The sequence below is a fragment of the Phyllostomus discolor genome, chromosome 5 (assembly GCF_004126475.2).
Source record: "Phyllostomus discolor isolate MPI-MPIP mPhyDis1 chromosome 5, mPhyDis1.pri.v3, whole genome shotgun sequence".
In the NCBI taxonomy this organism is placed as follows: Eukaryota; Metazoa; Chordata; class Mammalia; order Chiroptera; family Phyllostomidae; genus Phyllostomus; species Phyllostomus discolor.
Window position 1 is genome coordinate 150,132,371 of NC_040907.2, and position 22,531 is coordinate 150,154,901.

At 37.7% G+C, this 22,531-nt stretch overlaps 1 protein-coding gene across 14 annotated transcripts in view; it reads left to right on the plus strand.

Moving 5' to 3' along the window:
- The window catches only part of LCOR (ligand dependent nuclear receptor corepressor), a 127,628-nt gene that overhangs the window by 96,019 nt on the left and 9,078 nt on the right, over nt 1-22,531 (plus strand). For 2 of the 14 annotated variants that reach the window (XM_028512765.2, XM_036027094.1), the window contains exon 7: nt 1,939-11,472. The exons of the other annotated variants lie outside the window; for them this stretch is intronic. In XM_028512765.2, the coding sequence (XP_028368566.1) occupies nt 1,939-2,908 (970 nt within the window). In that variant the 3' untranslated portion in view covers nt 2,909-11,472. Of the gene's footprint in view, nt 1-1,938; nt 11,473-22,531 lie in introns of those variants that run through there. 14 annotated transcript variants of the gene reach the window in all.

A 22,531-nucleotide genomic window follows, 5' to 3' on the forward strand; every position in this document is an offset into this window, starting at 1 on the left:
ATTACATACACAGCTTTAATAATTATTTAGCAGATGAAAGTGAATTTTCTGGCCATCTAATTTTACAGTGTAAGAATTATCTAATTCTCCCTCTATGTGTATATGTTAACCATCTAGAGAAAAGTAAGTATTAATAAAGTTATTTAGATGCCATATTAGGAAGGCATTTCCATAAAACTGTGTTGTGACCAAAAATCAACTTCATCTAGATAATGAAAAATAACTTCAGTAAGTTAAATTAGTTAATATTTAGGTTTATTTAACTTTTAGATATCAACATGGGGAGTTGTTTAAATGGTAAAGGAATAATTATATATACTAAGTGGACTGTTACATTTAATTACCTTAACCTTCAGATTGAAGGATTTCTTTACTGCTAAAATGAGCCCTTTATTTTCTCTGAAATTCTACTATTTTCCTTTTTCTCTCCTTTATTCGGTCTAAAAATAACATTAATTTAGTTCATTTTGCATAGTTTAATCTTTTTTCCTTAAGCCCTTCTCTTCACTGTAGTTTGTACTAGATGGAAGTTATCATGGTCCCAAATCCTTGGGTTCCATTTATATATCAAAAAACTTGAGTTGTGTAATTAAGGACACATGTAGGAGAAGACTAAGCGTGGTTTGCATAAATGAATCCCTTGCTTAAGATTCACATCACACTTGGCCACCAGGTTCATGTCTTATCATATGGTGAAGTTGCTCTGTTTATCCCTCTGAATGGAAAGTTTTTTCCCTACATGATATTGTTGTCTGGAAGATAGAAGCATGGACAGTACTGTCCATCTTTTAGTTGAATATTCATTGTTATGCTTATGTTATTTAGTGATAACATCACAGAATCCCTCTAGACTTTTGGAATATATAGCTGGTTTATCATTATGTCTGCAGAGTTCCTCTTTTGTACTCACTTAATGTAATTCTCCCTGGGCATGCTTTACCAGTTGCCAGTTTTATCATTGATAATCTTTATTGTGAAAATGAAAAACCTATGAATTTGTGTAAGGAGTTGACTTTTAAACATTATTCAAAAGCTGTTCACTTAAAATTTCAAAATTGATGTTTGGTATTTTAAGTTTTTTATAAGGAAAACTACAAAATTGTTTATAGACCTGTGACAATAATTACTTTGACTAGAACTTAAGGAACAAAGTTTTGGGGCAAATAAAATACAGTTTCCTTGAAGTTTGGATTATTTTAAATGGAGAATCAGTGGTACTCATGTATCTGGCACTAATAGTGTTTTTAAATGAAGAAGTGTGGTAAGTTATATGCGATGGGTATTTTGATTTGTTTTGATTTGGGTTTTTTTTCCCTCTTGGGGCTGGTAGCCATATTTTTTGCCCAAGCAAAATAAGAAATGTTATGTGGAGTTGTTTGATTTTTGGTAATGAACATCAACTTGTTTGTGGGATGAATGAGCACTTATCTGTGGACTCCACCAGTGTAAATGGTTCCAGTTTTAGGGCTGGTTGTCATGAATGTTGTACATGTTGCATTAAAATAAGTAATTTGGCTTACTCTTTTATTACTGTACTTGTTTAGTGGTAACGTCACATTGGTATCACAATTCTGTGTAGAGTTATGGAGACTTGATGATTACTTTGTAATTAATAATTAAGGTGCTATTTTCAGACAGTTGCGCGAAACTTTTTCTCCGAAAATTTGTGAACCCAACCAGAGACCAGCTGACAGGTTTAATTTTTCTTTGCCCTAAAAGCTCCTGGGTTTTTTTTTTCTTTTTTCCTTTTTCTTTTTTTGTGAACATGTTTTAAAACTAACTGCCGAGACCATTTTTTTTTAATTTTAGAGAAAAATAAATAAATAACACAAAGTGATGTTACCCAAGCAAGGCCTTCTAATAAAGGAGTGGTCCCCTCACCCACCCCTCCCTACCTGTGCAAGTCCTGCTCATATCAGTTTCCTTCCATCCAATTAGGCGACCTGGGAGACCCAGCCAGTACCGCCCAGACGGACTTCGGAGTGGTGATGGGGTACCTCCAAGAAGCTTACAGGATGGAACCAGGGAAGGTTTTGGACACTCCACATCACTCAAAGTTCCATTGGCTCGATCCCTGCAGATTAGTGAAGAACTACTGAGCAGAAACCAATTGTCCACGGCTGCCAGCCTTGGGCCATCTGGATTACAGAATCATGGACAGCACTTAATATTATCCAGGGAAGCCTCTTGGGCAAAACCACATTATGAGTTCAACCTCAGTCGTATGAAGTTCAGGGGAAATGGTGCACTCAGCAACATCAGTGACCTTCCTTTTCTTGCAGAAAACTCTGCCTTTCCAAAAATGGCACTTCAAGCAAAACAAGATGGAAAAAAGGATGTGAGCCATTCATCTCCTGTAGATTTAAAGATACCACAAGTTCGAGGAATGGATCTTTCTTGGGAATCTCGCACTGGTGATCAGTATAGCTATAGCTCTTTGGTAATGGGTTCACAAACGGAGAGCGCGCTTAGTAAAAAACTGAGGGCTATTCTTCCAAAACAAAATAGAAAAAGCATGTTAGATGCTGGACCCGATTCTTGGGGCTCAGATGCTGAGCAGTCTACCTCTGGACAGCCATATCCCACATCGGATCAAGAAGGAGACCCTGGCTCCAAGCAGCCTCGGAAGAAAAGAGGGCGATACAGACAGTACAACAGTGAGATACTGGAGGAAGCAATCTCAGTGGTTATGAGTGGAAAAATGAGTGTTTCCAAAGCTCAGAGTATTTATGGGATTCCCCACAGTACACTGGAGTACAAAGTAAAGGAGAGGCTGGGCACTTTGAAAAACCCTCCAAAGAAAAAGATGAAATTAATGAGGTCGGAGGGGCCAGATGTTTCTGTAAAGATTGAATTAGATCCCCAGGGAGAGGCAGCACAAAGTGCAAATGAATCAAAAAACGAGTAGGAATACTGTAGAGTGCCAATTACTGTACAAACTGGGTGAGCACTACTGCTATCACTGCTTGCACCTAACTTCATTTACTGTGACACTTGTTTCTTTGCAGATTTTGCATTGACTTGTGTGTACAGAGCTGAAAGGTGCATTCTGAATGTTGCATATTTAAAATTTTTCATGTGCAGTATGGCTCGGGATATTGTTTGGCCTTTTGCATGTTTCTCTACAAGAGAATTGAGTTACCTCACAGAGAACAGATACATGGAAGTGGACTCCTTGCCTGTAGAGCCTGCATGCTTTTCTTTTTTTTTTTTTTTTTTTTTAAGTTATATTTGCCTTTATTTTAAAAAGAAAAAGAAAAAAGCCCCCTTTTAGAAACCACCTCTGCATTCTGGGAGCTTTATCACTCCAAACTGGAAAGCCATCTTACAAAATTATTCACATTTTTTTCTTCTATGATTCAGCTAATTGAAGGATTAACCTAAGGAAAAATCTCTTAGGAACAATGAATCTTTGAATTTAAGAAATGTGTTTATTCGATGATAAATAATTATTTGGATCAATTTACATTTTATGATTTTTTTCTCATTGTTAAATTTACTTACAAATTACCAATCTATTTAGTGCTCACCCAGGGGGGAAGGAGGTGGAAAATGTGCACACACTACCTTCAGAAATGCTTCGGTTAATTACTTTGTAACACTACCTTTGCTGTGATTTCATTTGGGATTTTCTAAGGGTAGAATTTGGTCTCACCAACAAGTGAGGATATAGCCTTATCTCATGGAGGACGAGCTCCGTTCTTACTCAGGAGCAGTCAGGGTACATTACATAAAACAATAGAGGATGCCTCATTTTAGCAAACTCGGTTTCTTTGTATTCTTAAATCCTTGTACGGATTTGATCATGTGCTAACTAACGACTGGATGTCGTTGCAGCAACTAGTTTAAAATATTCAAGATCTGTTTATTGGGGAATGGGAGAAATAGGAAAAGAAATGTGTATAATGAATTATAATATTGTAAACGTGGTATCTAGATTTTACAGCCTCAATAGTCTGCCCAAATATCCACATGAATGAAGAATCCATTTCCTTCATTCACCACAAGGTCTGTGGTGAGAGAAAAAAAAACACAACTCCAAGGTGACCTAATATGATTTAGGTTGCATTTCAATTTTAATCATAATTTAATAAAAAATAAAGCTCATTAGTTTCTTTTTTAACTAGTCCAGATACTAGTACAAGGGAGGGGGGTTGTATTCTTCTTTAGTTTTTATTTAATTCGTTGCTCTAAATCTTCTTTTTCTTTCTCTCTTTTTTTTTTTAGCATCCTACATAACACCTCCTTCATAACTTTTTGCTTGTTTTCATGGTTGTTTAGCACACAGTTCAGGACCTTTCAGATGATGTTTGTACAAGCACTCCTGGAAGAACAGCTAAGCCTTGTTTGAGATGGGCTTTAAAATCACACTAAGTTGGGAACCTTTGTTTTCTACAGTTTTTTTGCAAGAATAATTGATAAAGCCCATGAAATTTAATTTTTGACCAAATTAAATTTACTGTTTGTGCAAAACAAAATCATACCACATCCACCCTGTATTCTAATCTGCTGAGAAAGGTGGTCAGGCCCTTCTAAATGCTTAACCAAAAATTTTAAAAAGTCACTGAAGCTTTTGTAACAAATGAAGTCAAACTTGGAGCATTAAAATTGAGGCTAAAGATTTCAGGTGGATAATAACAGTTTGAGAAGAAGTAGGTCCAGATATTCCCAAGGCATAAATTCTTGCCTGGAAACACCAGAGCAGTTAACTAGGTTAAGGATAGTTTTCCCTCAGCAACCTATGTGTTCAAAGGTTAGGCACACCATTGCTGTTACTAAAATACATGCACTGCTCATTATTGACATAGCCTGGGCTTGGGTTCCTCTTTAGGGTTTGGTTATTTTGTATAGCAGTTTTTAATCAGTGGATGACTAAGCCTGTTTCCTCTTAGCTTTCTAGTGTTCTCAACAGAAAAAGAGGTTTGGGGTCAGAGCAGTATGTGACTCTGCAGCATTTTCTAGCCTAGCTGGAAATTGCAATTAAAATACTCTGAAATGTATGGTTTTCATCTGCAGTTGGAGGAAGTTGTTGAAAGTTTGCTAAAAGCAAAGGGCTAAGCTTATGAAGGAATGCCTCCTTTGTTCCACACTCAATAATTTGTCGTGCACAATTAATTGTAGCCGTGTGCCTTTTTGCGTGATGTTTGGGGTATTCAGTAACCCAAAATTGCTACAGAAAGGTACTTTGAGCAGTTAATTTGTGCTTGCTTTTATCCCCTCACAGAAAGGCATCATAAAAGGCCCATTTAAAAATTTGGCCCTAAAAGTTCAACTTTGTAGAGTTTTACTGTTCAGAGAGGTTTAATCCTATGTGGTAGTCTATAAAGTGATGTATGAGTTGAGTTATGTAAATTTTGTCATTGTAGTGTACATGGAGTGATCATTTTACTAACATAAATATTTTCTATGTGTGTTTCAGTGGATGACAATCGAGCAGCAGAAGAATGGTGTGCCTACCCTTTAATGCTGCAGTTTAAATAAGAGAACTTGTATTATGTCATTTCAGATTGTAGGCTGAGAGTTGTAAATAGTGAAAATTTGAGTACTTCTATTATTTGTTTTGGTTAGAAAGTGAATTTTAAAAACAAACCAAACTCTAAACTTTCTCAGATTAAAAGTCCTGAGACCTGAAGATTGTAATATTCATGTCTGTGAAGCTTTTAAACATTACACTTGAGATCAGTCATGACTTGATATTCAGGTAAATTTTCTTTTCCAAGAAGCTTTTGAATAAGCATATTTCCTCCAAAGGTCGGTCGGTCTCTCTCTGTTTTTCTTTTTTGTAGATTGTTTTTAAGCACTAATTGCATTACATTGGTAACTGCAATATAAAATAGCCATTATTGTTTTGTGAAGCATGGGTGAAATTAGATAGTGGTCCCTTTTAAATTTCATGAGCCTCTCAAAAAAATCTTTTAAAAAAATACGGAAAGCTGCTGAATATTTCAAAAGATATATATTTTACCTTATTGTAGGTTTTGTAAAGTTAGTTTGTAATATTCAGGTGCACTTTTAATGTTAAATTTTGTGTTCAGAGCTCCATTATACCATGTATTTCCTGGAGGTGGCTCATCACATGGCTGGCTGTCAAGTCTTGGTGCCGCAGTGATCCCTTAATATTTGATTTCTCTCTTAATTTGCCACTGTTTGGTATTGGCACTTTCGATGTAGATATTCTAGTTTGGGGATGTCCTCATAAATGTGTAATAGATTGGTCTATTCGCATGCTTAATTTCTGCCAATCAGAGTTTTGCATGGCCCAAAAAACAGTTGACCATTCTTATGGTATGGGAAAGTATAGTTCACAGTTGTCTTTGTCACAAAAGCCTTGTCTCCTTGCATTTTCCAGTAGGCAGATGATGACATTACTCAAACTTACAACATTATTCAAACTGATGTTGGAGATAATGTATTTAAGATCAGTTCTTGCATTTTTTTATGAGAGAGCATTATTATTACAGAGTAGATAAGCTATCACACTATAAAATTAAAAACACTAATTCTGTGGAAGGATATCTAGTTGGTATTTTTATCGTTAATGTTCTCATTTCTGAGACATAATCATCAAACTTGACTATAATAGTACTTTGTTCAGTAGGCTTACAAGCAACTGAACTATGTTTGTGATGAGCTATACACTTATTTCTGTTCCCCAAATACCATGAAGGACAAGGTCTCTTTTTCCGGAAGAATAATTTATATTTGTGTATAGTACTTTTTAATATTAAGTTTGTTGTTACTCTGAAGTTTAGATGTTGCTTGATAAACCTTTACTGCAGCAGATCATGAATATGAGTAAGGCTTTGTGTGATAATAGGGTCCTTCTGTGAAGTTAATTACTGTTCAGTGCTGGTGAGCAAGCTTAACCAGTGTGACGTGTGTGTTAGCTTTATTTGGTACACTTTTACTTTACAATATTGAAGTGCTTTTAGAACTCTGGTTATCTTATATAAACCATTACCTCAACCAATTGGCATTTTCATTCTCCAACGTTTTACCTGAGCTATAAGATGAGCTATATGGGATCAGATAGTAAAACAATAGGCACAACGAGAAGTTTAGTTCCCAATTTTCTGGAGAGAACTCTAAATTAGACTAAAAGTGACTACCTGCAAAGGCCCATGTCATACATAACTACCTTCTCTCATTAGGCAGTACATAGCAACCCTGGAGCTGCTAGTGAACTGTGTTCTCCCCCTGCCCCGAATAAGCACATGGTGCAAGGCCTGGTTCTAAGCCTTTGTAATTCTCTTACATTTCATCGACCCATAATAGTGAGGCTTGGATTCAGTTAGTAACTCTTATAAAACAAATTAATGTCAGAACCTGAAGTTACTTTTAGTTGTAACAGATGTGTGTGACAGTTCATTATTTTCTGTAATAGGTATTATCCCTGTAGATTTAATTTTGAAACCATATTTTTGCTTTTGTGATTATTCTTTAACTAAATTCCAGAGGTGGTTATCATATGAACAACCCTTTTCTGTACATTCAGGTTGCTGTCATTGGTCATGAAATATGACAATAGACTGAACTGCTCCACTTAATCTTTTGTAGGAGACATTGAAAATTATAGGTGAAATTTTGACCTTCATGAAGATATCAAAGATTGTTTTCCTTGTTACTATTTGATTATAATTAGGTCTTCATTAATGCTACAGTCAGGCCAGTGTTACTAAAAATCTAATGGCTTCAGCCAAACAGCATATTTAGTAAACTGTTAAGATATGAGATTCTGTATAAGAGATTTTTTTTTAAATATTGTATGAACTTTGAGACACTACTGAAAAGGAAAGAAATTATAATTGTGGTACAAGGAATACAGACTTCCAGTCATCTTAGTGCGTTCTCTTCCTCCCTCCCTCCCTCCCTTTCTCTCTCTCTCCCTCTCTCTTTTGGATTCATTCTGTCCTTGAGACTTGAGTAGGACTTGTGAACATGGTGACTGAAGGGAAAATAGAGAAAATTCTTTGCATATCCTTTTGCTCTTATTCCCACATAAATTCTCAGTTGCAGTTGCCTTTTAAAGTAGCAGATACTAGCCCTGTAGCTGTGTGCCCTCAGTGTTATGAAGGAGATTGGGGGAAAGGGGTGGAAAGAAAGTAGGATGGGAAAGTATGTAAACTTGAGAAAAGGCTAACTTGAGATTTTGTCCTATCATACTAATAATGAGTGGCAGGATGGATAATGTGGTAATGTTGGGCCATCTTCATTTGACAGAAAAATCTCTTTAGATTATTTGAAAATGAGAATCAGGCTATTGTTGATTTGACAAAGAAAACAAGTTAATTCTGCAACTATTTGGGGGATAATTTTAAGGTTTCCAGTTCATTTAGATCTGTATCAATAAAATCTGAAAAGCAAGCACTTTTAGTTAATCATAGATGTATTGGATATAGCAAATATAATTATAATATTTAATCTTTATTGTTTGAATATGGAAATGAACTCTTTACCCCATCTTGAACTGTTATTGAACAGGCTCAAGATGATCTTTTCAACACTGGAAATGACCCTACACACATACCAAAAAAATCTAGAGCAGTAAAACATATTTGAAGATCCATACATACCTCTTAGACTTTAGACTTGTCTTGGGAAAGAATTTATGAACCTATAACCAGTATTAGTACAGTCTTGGGTTCCTTGTTCTGCATAATTGCACCCTTTCTCAGGTATGTCCTGAAAACATAAATTTTAAAATAATCTCTTTAGAGATTAGATTCTCAGTGGATAGTGTGTAAGGGGACTGGGGGAGGGGGGTTGGGAGGGGGTTTGACACAGGACACTGACACAGTAGAGCAGGGATTTTTACAGTAACATTCAATAGCCAAAATAGAATTTCAACCTGGGATATTTTTACCCCCTCTGAATGAGAGAAACATCATCTGTTAACATCTATGACTTGGTAAATAACCGGTGCTACACTCCTAAACTTTTCTTTCATCCAGGTGACATTTTTCTCCCTGGTGGAAGGGTATATAGTAAACTTTACTGTCACTAGGAAAGCACTTGTATGAAATGTTTAAAGTACTAGAAAAGGGATTTTTAGCACTTTTTCTGTTACAACACTAAAGTCTTAATTTATCTTCAGTCTTAGGTACTGTAAGTTTTATGGTGATTGCTTAAAAATATAAAACATACAACATAATATGGGGTCAAATCACATTTATATAAATCTTATTTAAAAAAGACCATAACATTTTATACCTTGCAAGCGATTACAAGTGATTGCCTCATTCTCCCCACTTCATTAAGCATTTCAAGGCTTAAGAATTTAGAATTTGAGAGGAGGTGAGGGGAAAATTCCCCAAAATGAAAATTGTGTCAGATAATTTTAGAAAAATAAATCACTAGGAAAATGGGTAGGGATTCTCTCTCCCTTTAAGTCTTCAGGGAATGAGCAGTATTTAGAATCTTTGGCTGAAATTCAAGCCTTTTTACTGTGTAAATTTTTAATATTAATTCACTGACATGCTTTTACATCAGAGGACTGAAAATGGATCTTAATGTTTTTAAGTTGTGGAAGGGTATATTTCTAAAATGGGGGGGACAATTAACTAGGTTAGTATACCAGCATTAGTAAGTTTAAGGAATTTTAGTATGTAATAGCAAAGTGTTTGATTAAAGTCTAATCCTATATTGCTAGTCAAAATTAGTTACATTCTGATCTAGGAAAGATAGAGTCATTGGGTATTGCTATGCTGTGCTGTCAAAAGACCAGACTAAGGTAGAAACCTTTATCTGACTCCCACATGTTGCTTGTTCTGATGGGATGTATACTCTACAGCAGCTTACTGCTGCTTCGCGAAGAAGTGTATAAACTATACATTTGGAGTGTTTGCATATAATTCTTTATAGCCTCCACTTTAAAGTGTCAGACATTGGTATTTTATCAGTCCACGCTGTTGAATACAACTAATGTTCTTAGGAATCCAACTTGTACACACTGTTTAAAAACCCTCAGGGACAGTTTACACACTATTCTCACTCAATTCAGGTACTTTGATGCTATTCTTAAACCTAACAGTGACTTGTATTTTTCTGTTTTGCTTTTATTTCGACGTGCTGGTAGCACATCCTTGATGAATGTCAACTTAAAAACTCAGTTCAGGTATCCAGGTATAACTCAGCCAAACATTTTAAAGCTGCATATAACTCTCCAGCACACGGTGCCTCACACTCTTATAGTGGCATTCTATATATTCAGTTATTACTACTGAGCAGATAATATGGGGGTTCCTGTTAACAGTGTATTTAAAAAAGAAAACAAAATGTGCGTCAGTGTATAGCCAGCACATGAAACATACACATAGTTAAACTATATATTTTTAAATGCCACTAAATAGCCAGCACAATTAAACAACATTCCTTGCTGCTTCTGAAAAATAAAACAGATGCAGTTCCTCCTTGATGTGGCTCTTGCTTCTTCACCATACTACTACTAAATTCAAGCACTGGTCCTTGGGTGTCTGACCTCTACATTCTAGTTTATGCAATGTCTTTAGAGAATTCTGTGCACTGGCCACTGTGATGGAACCATTGGGCCAGGGGTGCTCTGAGTTTATTAGTAGTGATTCTGCCAAAGGTGGTGTTGTAACATGAGTATGTAAATGTCAAAAACTTAGCAGAGGCCTGGGTCTGCATTAGCAGACGATTTTGTCAATATATTTTGTAGCATCGAACTCCTCAGTGACAAGTTTATTCTGATGCAAAGTTCTAATTCCAGTGTTTTAGCCCTCTGCATCTTTAATGTTAAAACTTGTCAACTAGAGGTCTTTATTCATAAATATTCCTTTTGTTGTCTGTAGAACTGTCTGCAGTCAACAAAACAGATTATTCCTCTGCTTTAATATTTGATATCTTACATCTAAAAGGAATTCTCCATATATAAACCCATAGCCTTTGAAGATATGGAAAATGGCATCTTTCAGATTTCTAGAAGTTCAAGTGTCATGCAGCAAAACAGGAACCCCCTTTACTCTTATGGACCTCATTTCAATATACTGTTTACAGTTTGACGGAATTGTATAATTTAATATTTCTCTTGTACTGTAGTATATATTTATTTACAGATTTTTTTGTACTGTGTGATTTGAACTTTTTGTTCCTTGCTATGATCAATGTTTATGTAGTAGAGCACTTATGATCACAAATTAAGTTTTTTGGTTTGATTGCACTACATTAAATTTTTAATGCAGTTCTGATTTTTGACTGGACTAAAATAAGCTGTGTCTTAATGTATGTGATGAGTACTTAAAACTTTAATCCATGTGGTCCCCTTTTTTTTGCATTGTATGTCAAAGCGCTAGTTCTTTCGTGCATGTGTAAGATTTAATGGTTCCATTGTATTATTTGACCATGACATTTTGGAGAAACATTCCCAGCTGTAATGTTGTGTATGGTAGTTCTCACTGGATGCTAGACTTTTCAAAACCACTATTCTTCTAATAAATTTGTTGTGAAAAACTGTTTTAAAAGTTTGGTATCTACTTCTTAAGATTTTAATGCTTTTTAAAAAATCCTCAAAAGGGGTAAAATTTCAAAGTGTACTGTAAATGAACATGATAATCAAAGTCAGTAGTTTCTGATGACAAATCATTTCTAAATGAAATCTCTTAGATAATGAGAAGTTGCTGCTTCAAAATCATGCTTTTAGTACTTGGATACAGTTCTGCCTCGTAACTTCTGGCCTTTAGTAATTTGATGTTCCCCTGCCTCAGTTCTCTTCGTTGGCTTATTCACCTAAAGAATATTTTCAGCTAAACCCGATATGTCGATATTTTCATAATATCTGTTTGCTGGACTTAGTTTTTCATAAATTTTAGAGGAAAATTTTATGTTGAGATTGCTTACTAAAAAAGAATAATGATTTGCTGATTTTTGTTTGCTCTTTTCTTGAGACATAAGTATGAAAACAATATTGTCAGCTCATGAAGGCTGTTATAGTAGTTTTGGTTTTTCAGAGGATGCTAGTACTTCCTTTTACCAGGAATAAGAAAAGAACATACAGGGCAGGGCAAAGCAGGTTACAGTTGAGAGTATGAGAAACACGGGGTGTGTTCTTGTGTTATTATTTACTAATTATTGTATTATTTTCCATACAAACAACAATCTATTTTTGCCACACCCTGTATATTGTTCAACATTTAAATGGTGTTTTTTAGAACTAGATGTATAAAGATGTTTTATATACAGGGGAACAACTGGTTTAAAATGACAAAGATTAGAACTGATATCAATATATTTAAACCTGCTTTTTCAAGGTCATAATATACATGCAGTTAAAAGTGATCTCTGATCATTTCTAATATATATTAAAAAATAATGCTATTGTTAGCAGTTGGTCTAGATTATCTTTCAGTTAATTTCTTATTTCTTTGGCTGTCTAGCTGTTTCTGCCTTTTTGATCTGATATTTATGAAATTGGAAAATTACTCAGTTATGTCACATGACCATAGAGCATTTTTCTGGAAAAGTAATTGTTATTTCTTAGTAAATTTTAAAGCTATAACTACTTGTTTCTTGTTATTAACTGTTCTAAACTAGTGGCCTGATCAGTGAAGAAGGATTACAGTCTATTGAATAACATCTCATAAATGAATTTATTTTAGTAATCCTATCTTCAAATTGATACCTAGCTCTTAAATTGTTATGATTTTTTTAAAAAAAGGAGTTATTTCTTCTAATCCAGAATTTTCTTGTCTGATTCTCTTGGTGCTTTGGAATTAATTCAGGGACCCTTATGTCTTAAGGTGTAGGAACCAGAAATTGCATAAGGGAAATAGAGTGGAAAAAATGGAAAATAGTATTGCTTTCTGCCATTTTCTGAGTTGTGGAGTTATTTTTCCCATGTACTGGATTTTTCTCAGCACACACTTGTACTCAAATGTAAAAACATATACCCAAGTCATGCGATGTTAGATTTTATAGCTGAAATAAGTGGAAAATTCGTTAATGGAAAGTATGTATTTACTGCTATGGCCAGGTGGTTCAATTGGTTGGAGCACTGTGCTGTCCACCAAAAGGTTGCCGGTGTGATTCCCAGCAAGGGCACACACCTAGGTCGGGGGTTGGATCCCTAGTAGGGGTGTGTACAGAAGCAGCCTGTCGATGTTTCTCTCTCACTTTGTTTCTCCCTCTCCCCCTCGCTCTCAAATCAATAAAAAAAGTAAACAACAACGACATATCCTCAGGTGAGGATTTTTAAAAAAGTATCAAGTAACACAGTAGATAACCTTGCTTGTATTGAGTGTCCATTTTATCATTATTTGCTTCCAAATGGTAAGCATTTTTTAACACAATTTTATTATATTCAGTTTATAAGTTGTTGGACTTGATTGTTTTGGGGGGGAAGTGGTAGTGTGTATCAAACTTCATTTACAGCTAAAGCAGACGGGCTTGTTTAGATATTTGGAAAAGAGTTCTTAAGACATTTTTTTTAAAAGCTTTATTAGTATATAATTAATAGTCTAAGCCATGATTTTTGTTAGAGTTAATTGGAAAATAAGCAAAAACATATCAATGCATAAGTATTAAATCTTCTCTAGTAGATTTAATAGATTTAGTAGATGGAGCTTTTTATAGGCATGTAAGAATACTCTGCTATGGTTTCCTGACTAGTAGTTCAAAATGTTAGCTGTACTTTTCTTGCCACCCTTATTTGATCAGCAATATGGAATGAATGATAAAGATTATTTGGTACTCGAAATTTCTTTTAACTTGGTATATACTAGAAAGATCACTTGGCTAAGTGTAGGAGAGCAGGGAATTGTGCACGTATCAATAGTGTTTAATCATCAAAACTTTAGTTTTCCAATGAAAGAATTTGGGGGATCTTCTTTAACGTGATTTTAGTTAAACTCTCATCAAATGGTAGCTCTGCACATTTCAAACAGATAATTCAGATCCCATATAGAACAGTTTAAGGTGTTCATTCCTGTGGCTATTAAATTGACTTGAGACAGTTGGCGTAGAAAGCCTGGCACTGTAATTTAAGCTAGATAGAGACGAATTGAAAAAGTAACCAGCATAGCAGATTCTTACAAGGTGCTAGAAAGTGGTGAGTCTGTAGAACAGTTTTTCAAACTGGATCAACCAGTTGTGACCTATTATTTGATTGTAAGATCAGTTTAGTGGGTCCTAACCAACCTTTTAAAAAGAAAAAGGGATAAGAGTACATAGCATATAATAAGGGTAAATACTATTCAAAGTTGTGTGTCATCATACACACAGAAACTGCTATGTACTAGATCACTTGGTAAAAAATATTTCTTGTTCTAGATTGCAGTCAAAAGCAAATGGCTTTTGAAAGCCATTATGTAAGCCATACCTTTCATCCCAGTTTTTCTGATACCTTGGAGAGAATATACTAGTAACCTCTTGTGTGCTTAGAGAGTTAGGACGGTCGGATCTTCAAAATTCCCTCTTTCCCTACCTCGATGATTTGAACTCACTTACACTGAAAGTTTATTCTTTTTTCCTTCTGTTGTGTCAAAATGTTTCCTCTGTCATTTTCAATTCCCTTGAAAATACCTTAGGAAAATTATTTTCACTATGTAGTAACTTACTGGGTTCATTTATTCATTACTTCACTTATGCCTAAGATGAGCTGAGCCCCAAGTTTAGGCAATGAAGCTACCAGATTTAAAAGGACACAGTCCTGGACCTAGAGCTGGTTCACAGCCCACAGAGGAGGTAGCCACGTCACCCGTTACTGTGCAGCGTAATGCGGTGTAACGAAAGACAGAAATCATGAGAGCAGAGTAAGATATCAACAGCCTCCAGGGAAAAGTGCTAAGGAGGATACAGTATGAACAGTAGAAGTTGACAAATTTTATGCAAAAAAAAGTGACATTGGATTTTAATCTTTGAGAAGGTGGCACTTCTGGGTAATATGAAGCAAAGTCTAAAATTAGAGGAAACTAGTGGCAGGGAACTTAGACTATAGTTTCCTGCAAGGGAAGTCGAATCAGTGTCGTTGAACTGGGTAGTGTGTTGGGATCAGGAGAAGTCATGGAACTAGGGATAAGATTGAGGTAGGATGAAGACCTAAATTGAGTGTGCGTGTATGAATGTGTGAGAGAGAGAGAGAACATTTAGTTCCATTTTGTCTTCTAATATTCCTGAGTAAAAACTTGAATATGCAAATGATTCTGTTTGGTTCACCCCATTTCAGTACATCTCCATCAGTGGCCTTGAGTATTTTCAGAGAGGGAAGGTAGGATGGTTATAAAGGACTGTTAGTTCCAAAAGCACCCCTGAGAGAATGATAGATATGAAAGTATTTTGTTTAGCCCTGGCTAATGTGGCTCAGTGGATTGAGTGCCAGCCTGTGATACAAAATGTCAATAGTTCAATTCCCAATCAGGGCAAATGCCTGGGCTGTGGGCCAGGTCCCCAGTTGGGAGCATGGGAGAGGCAACCCATAGATGTATCTCTCACATATCAATGTTTCTCTCCCTCTCTCTGAAAAATAAAATTAAAAGAAACGAAATGAAGCATTTTAAAAACATAAGTAAAAGTACTTCGCTTATCCCTATATTTTAAATTGTTAAATATATATGCCTCTAATATGAGGGGAACAAGTGAGAAATAACATTAAATCTTGTATAAGGTATCTTAGGAACCTTTTTTAGCATTTTACATTTTACAAAGTGGTCTAGGTCCTTTCATCACAGTTATTTCTTAAGAGCGCCATTATTGTGTCCGTTTTCCGTGACGTACTATATGGCAGCACAAGTAGAACTTGCCACTTCTAAGGATCATACCACAGATTTGTATGATTTCAAAGATGGAGATGAACCTCAAGAACATCCCATAAAAGCATGAAAAACTCAGGATACTGTCAAATATCTGCTAACTTAGATATATAGTCGGCTAGCTTCCCATTCCTTTCACTCAGAAACTAGGAATTCTGAAGTACTAAATGTCTCATATCTTGCCAGTCTGTGTCAGCTCGCCGTGGCTCCTTTAATCCCCCTTCTGCACACCCTGCCCTGCAAGGGGACAGTGTTTTTGTTTGAGTTTATTTGTATTGTTATCGGCACTTTTATTACTACAAAAGAAGCGCGTTCCCATTGTCGTGGGAAGCTTGTCTGGCCTCTGACTGCTCTCAGTCCCACCCCAGGGAGGCTGTGCAGGCCCTCGGCCCCCGCCCCCGCCCCTGCGGGGCGCTGACAAATGTTTCTCTCCCTGTGCCCCTTCCAAAGAGCACCATGATACGGCGCCCGGTCCTCTCGCTTGGGGAATGAGCACCTCTGCATTCTGCTCCAGCGGCAGTGTTCTTTTACCCATCATGGTCCTGGTTATTTACATTGTAATTCAAGGGAGATTTCCCCCAAAGAACGACATAGATTTTAATCCTCTACCTGGCAAATACAAAAGAAAAAGGAAAAAAGGTCAATCTCACTGGCTTATCACAAGCTTTCATGTAAGCCTGACCTTATAAAATGTCAGTTGTATGCCTTTAACATCCAGATCTCTCTTTAGTCTGGTTGCGCTAATTCAGGAGGCTAGCAGTGACAGATATGCTTTTTCAGTTCAAATTGCCCTGGGAAGAGGTCTGTCCCTTCTTTTCTTGAATTATTTCTTAAGGTCTATCTCAGTGTTTTTTAAGAATTCGTTATAATACTCATTAGATTAACAATTGAGGTTTGTTTTCTCACCAAATCAGTATTATATCACTTGGGGATGCCCTCCCCCCCGCCACTTCCAAGAACTATCATTTTTTAAATTTATGCCATTTAGTCCAAAATTCATGTCTTTCACAGACTCTGAACCTCCTCCCACCCGATGTATTTAAATTAACTGCACATGGACTGGCTTTGGTCTTGTGTGTATATTCCTACCTGGGATGATAGAAACAAAAATTAATTTGGTGGAGAAGGGAAAACCTTTCAGAAGTAAAGAGTCTGACAAAGTGTCCGTTTTGTAGACTCACTGCATTCCCAGTGAAGGGATGCTCTGATTTTCTGCTCACCACGTGACTGATTATGTTTTGGCTTCCTGGGCGTATTTGCCTGTAGGGTAAAAATACATTGAGTGGACATGAGAATCTTGATAGTTATGTTGTTATTGTAATTTAATAAATTTGACAGTTGAGTTAAATTGAAGAGAAGTGGGTGCTACCCTGCTCCTGTCATATTTAGATCTACTGTGAATAATACTAGCTTTATATCAGGGACAGTAAGCCCTGAGATGCAGGCAAGCCAGTGAGCTGTGGCTGCGCGCCCAGTCAGCGCCCTCGGAGGCACCTTTCCTTCCCTGCATTTTAGGTTATTAATAATTTTCGAGCCTTTATTTTGCCCTGCTTTGAGTGAACTGGGTTATGAACACAGTAAACTTGGAAAGCATTTCAAAGGGATTGCATGTCTTCTGTTTTAGGTCAGTAGTTCTTCACTGTTGTTTCACTCCACACCAGCAAGATGCCACGCTGCCAACAGTGGTGGTGGCTCACTGAGGCTAGGACTCGCAGGGCGAAGAGATGCGCGTACATTTGATGTGCGCTCACCGTCTCCCATGATTCTGATGCCTAGGGGGCAGGGATTCTCTTTAACCCTGTCCAGATTCAAATTTACATAATTTGGTCATCAACCACCTAGAAAGTAGGTATTGAACTGCCTAATTTTAAGGGGTCACTTCCTATTCTGTGGTCTTACAGACTTTATTTGTCTCTTTTCTCCGTCACCCTTGCCTTTCCTTACACTGTTTCTTCTAGTTCAGTTTCGTGGAAAGAAAACTTGATTGTTCCGTAGTTTAGAGGTCCAACTATACGTGGCTTTTTCGAGAGTGAAAGAAGAAATCTGCACAACCCATGCGCACCTTGTCCGGCACACATCTGTACACACGTATAAATGTATACACACAGAGACAAAATTTTGTCGTAGCTCTTAGAATATTCCTGTCTCTAGGTATGGAAGACAGACAGATGTGAAGTAGCCAGGGATGGATGCATTCCCCAGTACAGAGCAAAGGCTTGTCAACAGACCTGTCGAGGCCCTTGAATGTACTTATATATTTGGTGTTTACTTAAAAGGATTATACGTAAGGATTTAGGGAACATAATTTCAGATTACTGTTTGGCAAAACAACATACACACACAGCCACCCTCTTACTACATTAAAAAGGGAGACTGATGCTACCTTTTTATGTTTTGTTATGTTTAAAGAGAAGAATGAAGCTGAATTAATATACAGCTCTTGACTATTTGATCTACCCTAACATGGTCTCTAAACTGTTTCCCCTTCTGTTTTCCTGTGACTCTTTTTCTGCTATTCAGACGGGCTCCCATCCAGACATCACTCACGGTCTCTAATGATCTTTTCCAGTGAGGAAGAAGATATTTCGGTTAACAGTGATGTTGAATTTGCCATCAAACAGTTTTATTGGTAGAGAACAGATAGACTACCTGAATCCATCAGCCCTAAATTCTAGACTCTTGAAGTTGTCATTTCCGAACTCTGCCACATCTCTGTTTGATCCATCTTTTGCCCCAAAATAACATAAGCATTGGCCATCCACCATTTATATTAACCCCAGGAATGCTCTCCTCAAGGTATGTGAGTATTGCAGTATTGACAAAGTAGTGAGTTCTGCTGTGTCTCACTTCTGCTCTAGAAAAAAACATCATCAAGTAAATCATTAAAGATAGGATTGTGAAACATCCTTCTTAAACTTGCAAAGTTTTTATGAATATTATCCTTTTACTGCAACCCTGAGGACTAGGCATTTAAGGCCGTATAGGCCCTTACTCACCAGGGAAAGAAACTCGGAACTTGTCCAGGTAGTTAGAAATCAAGTTTCCCTCTTCCTATAGCCCTTTCTTTCACTTACCAGTCCCTGGAATCTTACTCCCGAATCTTACTGCTCATAAGTGGTGGTGGTGGTGAAGGAGTTCGGATTGATAAGTAGTTAGTTCACTTAACTGTTACAGTGAGTCCTGCTGTTGAGTGGAAGAAACATGAAATCAAAACAAGTGATTTCAAAATCTGTGATAAACTGTCGTTCTTGTAAAGATCTGTCGTTGTCAGATGCGAGGGACGCCCGGTGGCTGGCTGCAGTGACCGAACCAGAGCAGTGCTTCCCCTTTGGTCCAGCCGGGCAAATGGTCTGCAGGACAGCAACTCACGGTCTCCGGTCACCCTGCTTGCTGCCTGAGAAGAGTCTAAATCACGTAAATTATAAATTTAGGCTCCATTAAAGGCCTGAGGCTATTGGAAAAATTGAATAACTAAAAGCAAAGGTAAAGACCAGCACATTAAAACTCAGACAAAACTGGCTAGTGCCCATTTTTTTTTAAACATGAAAAAATTGTAATAGAATTAAACTTCAGGAAGTTGAGGTTAATTTTTGTAAATTAAGTATTCAGATGATACAAAATTAAAATTTATTTAAACTTTGGTCCTAGTGAGAAAATTTCTGGAGAAAAATGAGGTAGGAAACTGGATAATTTAGAGGCACAGTCAAAAGTGATTTTATTACTATAGTTATAAAGTTAGCTATTATAACAGGGCCATCTAATGATGCCTGGACAAAGGTTAGTGTTAATGCAAAGGTTCTCAGACCCAAAGTGAGGCTGCTTGTGGGCCCATGCCTGTGTGTGCAGTTGCCAACCAGACATCTCAGATTCAGAATCTTACAAACACCTTAGCTCAGTGTGTACGGAACAGACCTCATCAGGCAGACACACCCTGGCAGTCACCAGCCGCCGGCTTCATCGCCCTTGTTCCTATCTTACTACATGGTGCTGCCCAGGAAGAACACCAGAGGCATCCTTGGTGCTCCCTTTCCCTCCCCTCTTCCTTGCTAAGGGGAAAAAAAAAAAAAAAAAAAAAAAAACAGAAAAACATGAAATATGGTCGCCACATACCCGAAAATAGCTTGCATCTGCTTAGAAAGCTAAGACAAAGACAAGACAAATACAAGACAAATTGAGTCAGTAAGACATACAAATCATAGAATAAAATATGTAAGACCCCTTATACTTGCCAGTGAGTTTTATGAAACCACTATGGCGTAGGGTTTCAGGAAAGCATGCAATCACTGTGGGTAGAAATTGTTTAGTGGTAGCCAAGGGTGCTGTGCTTACTCTGATGACCAGTGGTTTTCCAGTATATCCACCCTGACCCTTTTTACCAGGGAAACACACACACAAATAGTCCTTTGTTGGTGGCTTTTACTCTCAGGCAAGGTTGTGATTTTAATCTTTTCATTTCCTGAACTCCCCCAAACCACTGCTGTAAATGCCTCCTAAGGCTGGTGAGCCTGTGCGCCCGCCTGTCCGCTACTGTTTTTCAGCATCCAAGTGCTGTACTACAGGGTTCCAGGTTATAGTTCTGTGGGTACGGATGATGTTTCTTTAGTGTGCCTTGGTTGTGAAGAGCCCAGATCCCCTTACCATGGTCCGGTTGGCCATGGTGCCACAGTCATTGCTTCAGGGTTGGTTGCATGGCCCTTAGGAAAACCTTCCAGTAGTTGAGAATAACTAAAATATTGAAGCACTATTAAATTATTGAATTGTGAGACTGCAGCAGATCCAAGTCTTACAACCATAAAGGAAGTTAGACATAAGTTGTGGAGTGACTACTATTCAGTTTTTAGTTCTGTGTGAGCATCACTTTAGAAGGAAGCGCGTGCTCAGTTGCCTTCAGAGCTCTCTGTCCTCTCACTGGGCAGATGCCTGGATGTCATGGACTCCAGGCACGCTGCAGACCCCAGGCACTTCAGCCCGCTGCCAGGGCACAGCCTCAGGCATGAAGCAGCACCCCCAAGATCTGCACAGACTCGGGTGGTGACTGTGCTCCTTGAGTTGGGGAGAACCATTGATCTCTCCAGTTGTTTCTACAGTAGGGTTCCGGGATGTTTGTTAATCTTTCTCATAGACCGTTACTATCTTTATGTCTTTTTTGTGTATTGCTAAAATGCATTTAGAGTAAATTTTTGATACATTGAAAAGGTAGTAATGTAAAAAGGAAGGAAGGGAGGGAGGGAAGGAGGGAGGGAAGGAAGAAAAAGAGAAAGAGGAAGGAAGGAAGGGAGGGAGGAAGGAAGGAAGGGAGGAAGGAAGGAAGGAGTAGTTATGTCCCACTTATTTGTAGCCACCCATCTCAGAAACATCAGAAACATATCCAAACACCAAAAACTGAGGAATAAAGGCCTCTGAGCAGTCAAAGTTGTGGTTAGAAAACCCATGCACTTTACTCACGAAACTGTTCCTCAGCCTTCGTTCAGAGCCTGCTCGCTCCGCGCAGCGAGCAGAAGTGCTCCACAGAAGGACAGGTGGGCTCCTTTGACACACAGCGTCTCCACTGGGAAGCCAGTGAGAAGAAAGAGTTTCGTGAAGTACAGACTGCCACTGTGGCTTTAATGTAGTTAAGCAGACAAACTCTACCGAGTAGCCCCCAAAACTATCAATATATTTCAGTTTAGTATGATAAAAACATCCCAATACTAATAATAGTGCACATGGTAATGACCCTAAGTCATTAAGATAGAATAAATTGTGTTCAGAGGAGGATATAATTTTTAAAAGACTTCCACCAAAAATATTTAAAATTTTTTAAATGTTTGATACTTGAAGGGAAAATTTAGAAAATTCATTTTTCAGGTTATAAGAAAATATTAGTGTGCATTCCCGATCTCTAAGTTAATTTTTATTGAAGCATATTTAATGTGATTGGCTGACAATGATAATGACTTGTATTGTGTAAACTTTGTAGGTTTTTCTTTGCAGTCATTCTGTGTGGCAGATGGGGACTGTGCTCTCTCTACTAAGACCCAAAGTGGTTAAGTGTTCTGGCCAGGGTCATCCAACTCTGAGCGACAGCAGCGCCCCACCACCTCGCAGTACCGTCCATGTCCTGTGACAGACACAGGCACACTTCATTTTATTGCACCTCACAGATGTTGCTCTTTTTGGTGGGGGTGGTGTTTGTTTGCTTTTTTGTTTTTTATCGATTGAAGGCAAGACCCTACAAAAAGATTAGGACTTGCTGTATATTTCAACGCTTCCTTTATTGCAGTGGCCTGAACCTGCTGCATTTCCGAGGTGTGCCTGTATCATCCTTTTGGTACCACCTTACAGACAGAACCACAAGGCACCTTCTGGGCAGGGCCCTTCAGCAGGGGCCTCCTGGCATCTCCTCGGACTGCACCGTCTGCAGCTGCAGAGTTTGCATGAGGAGTTTGTTACACTCCTGTGTACTTCCCGTTGAGTCCTAGAGTTGGAAATGACTTGACAGCCCCTCACCTAAAGGTGTCGCGGTGACTTCCCTGTGCTGAGGGGAGGAGATAATTGCCATGCTCACACAGCATAACCTTTTGTCTGGTAAAGCGGCTTTAACAACAGATTGCAGTAATCACTTCTTGATTTTGTTTTGTTTTATATTTAGACGTGTTTCAGCAACTTTATTCCCCACTTGGTCTTAAAATCTCCCTGAGTCAGGAACAGAGAAACTAAAATTGAGCACCTGCTTTTTGTGCTTTTTGCTTTATGTACATTATCTAATATCGCACAACAACCCTTTGAAA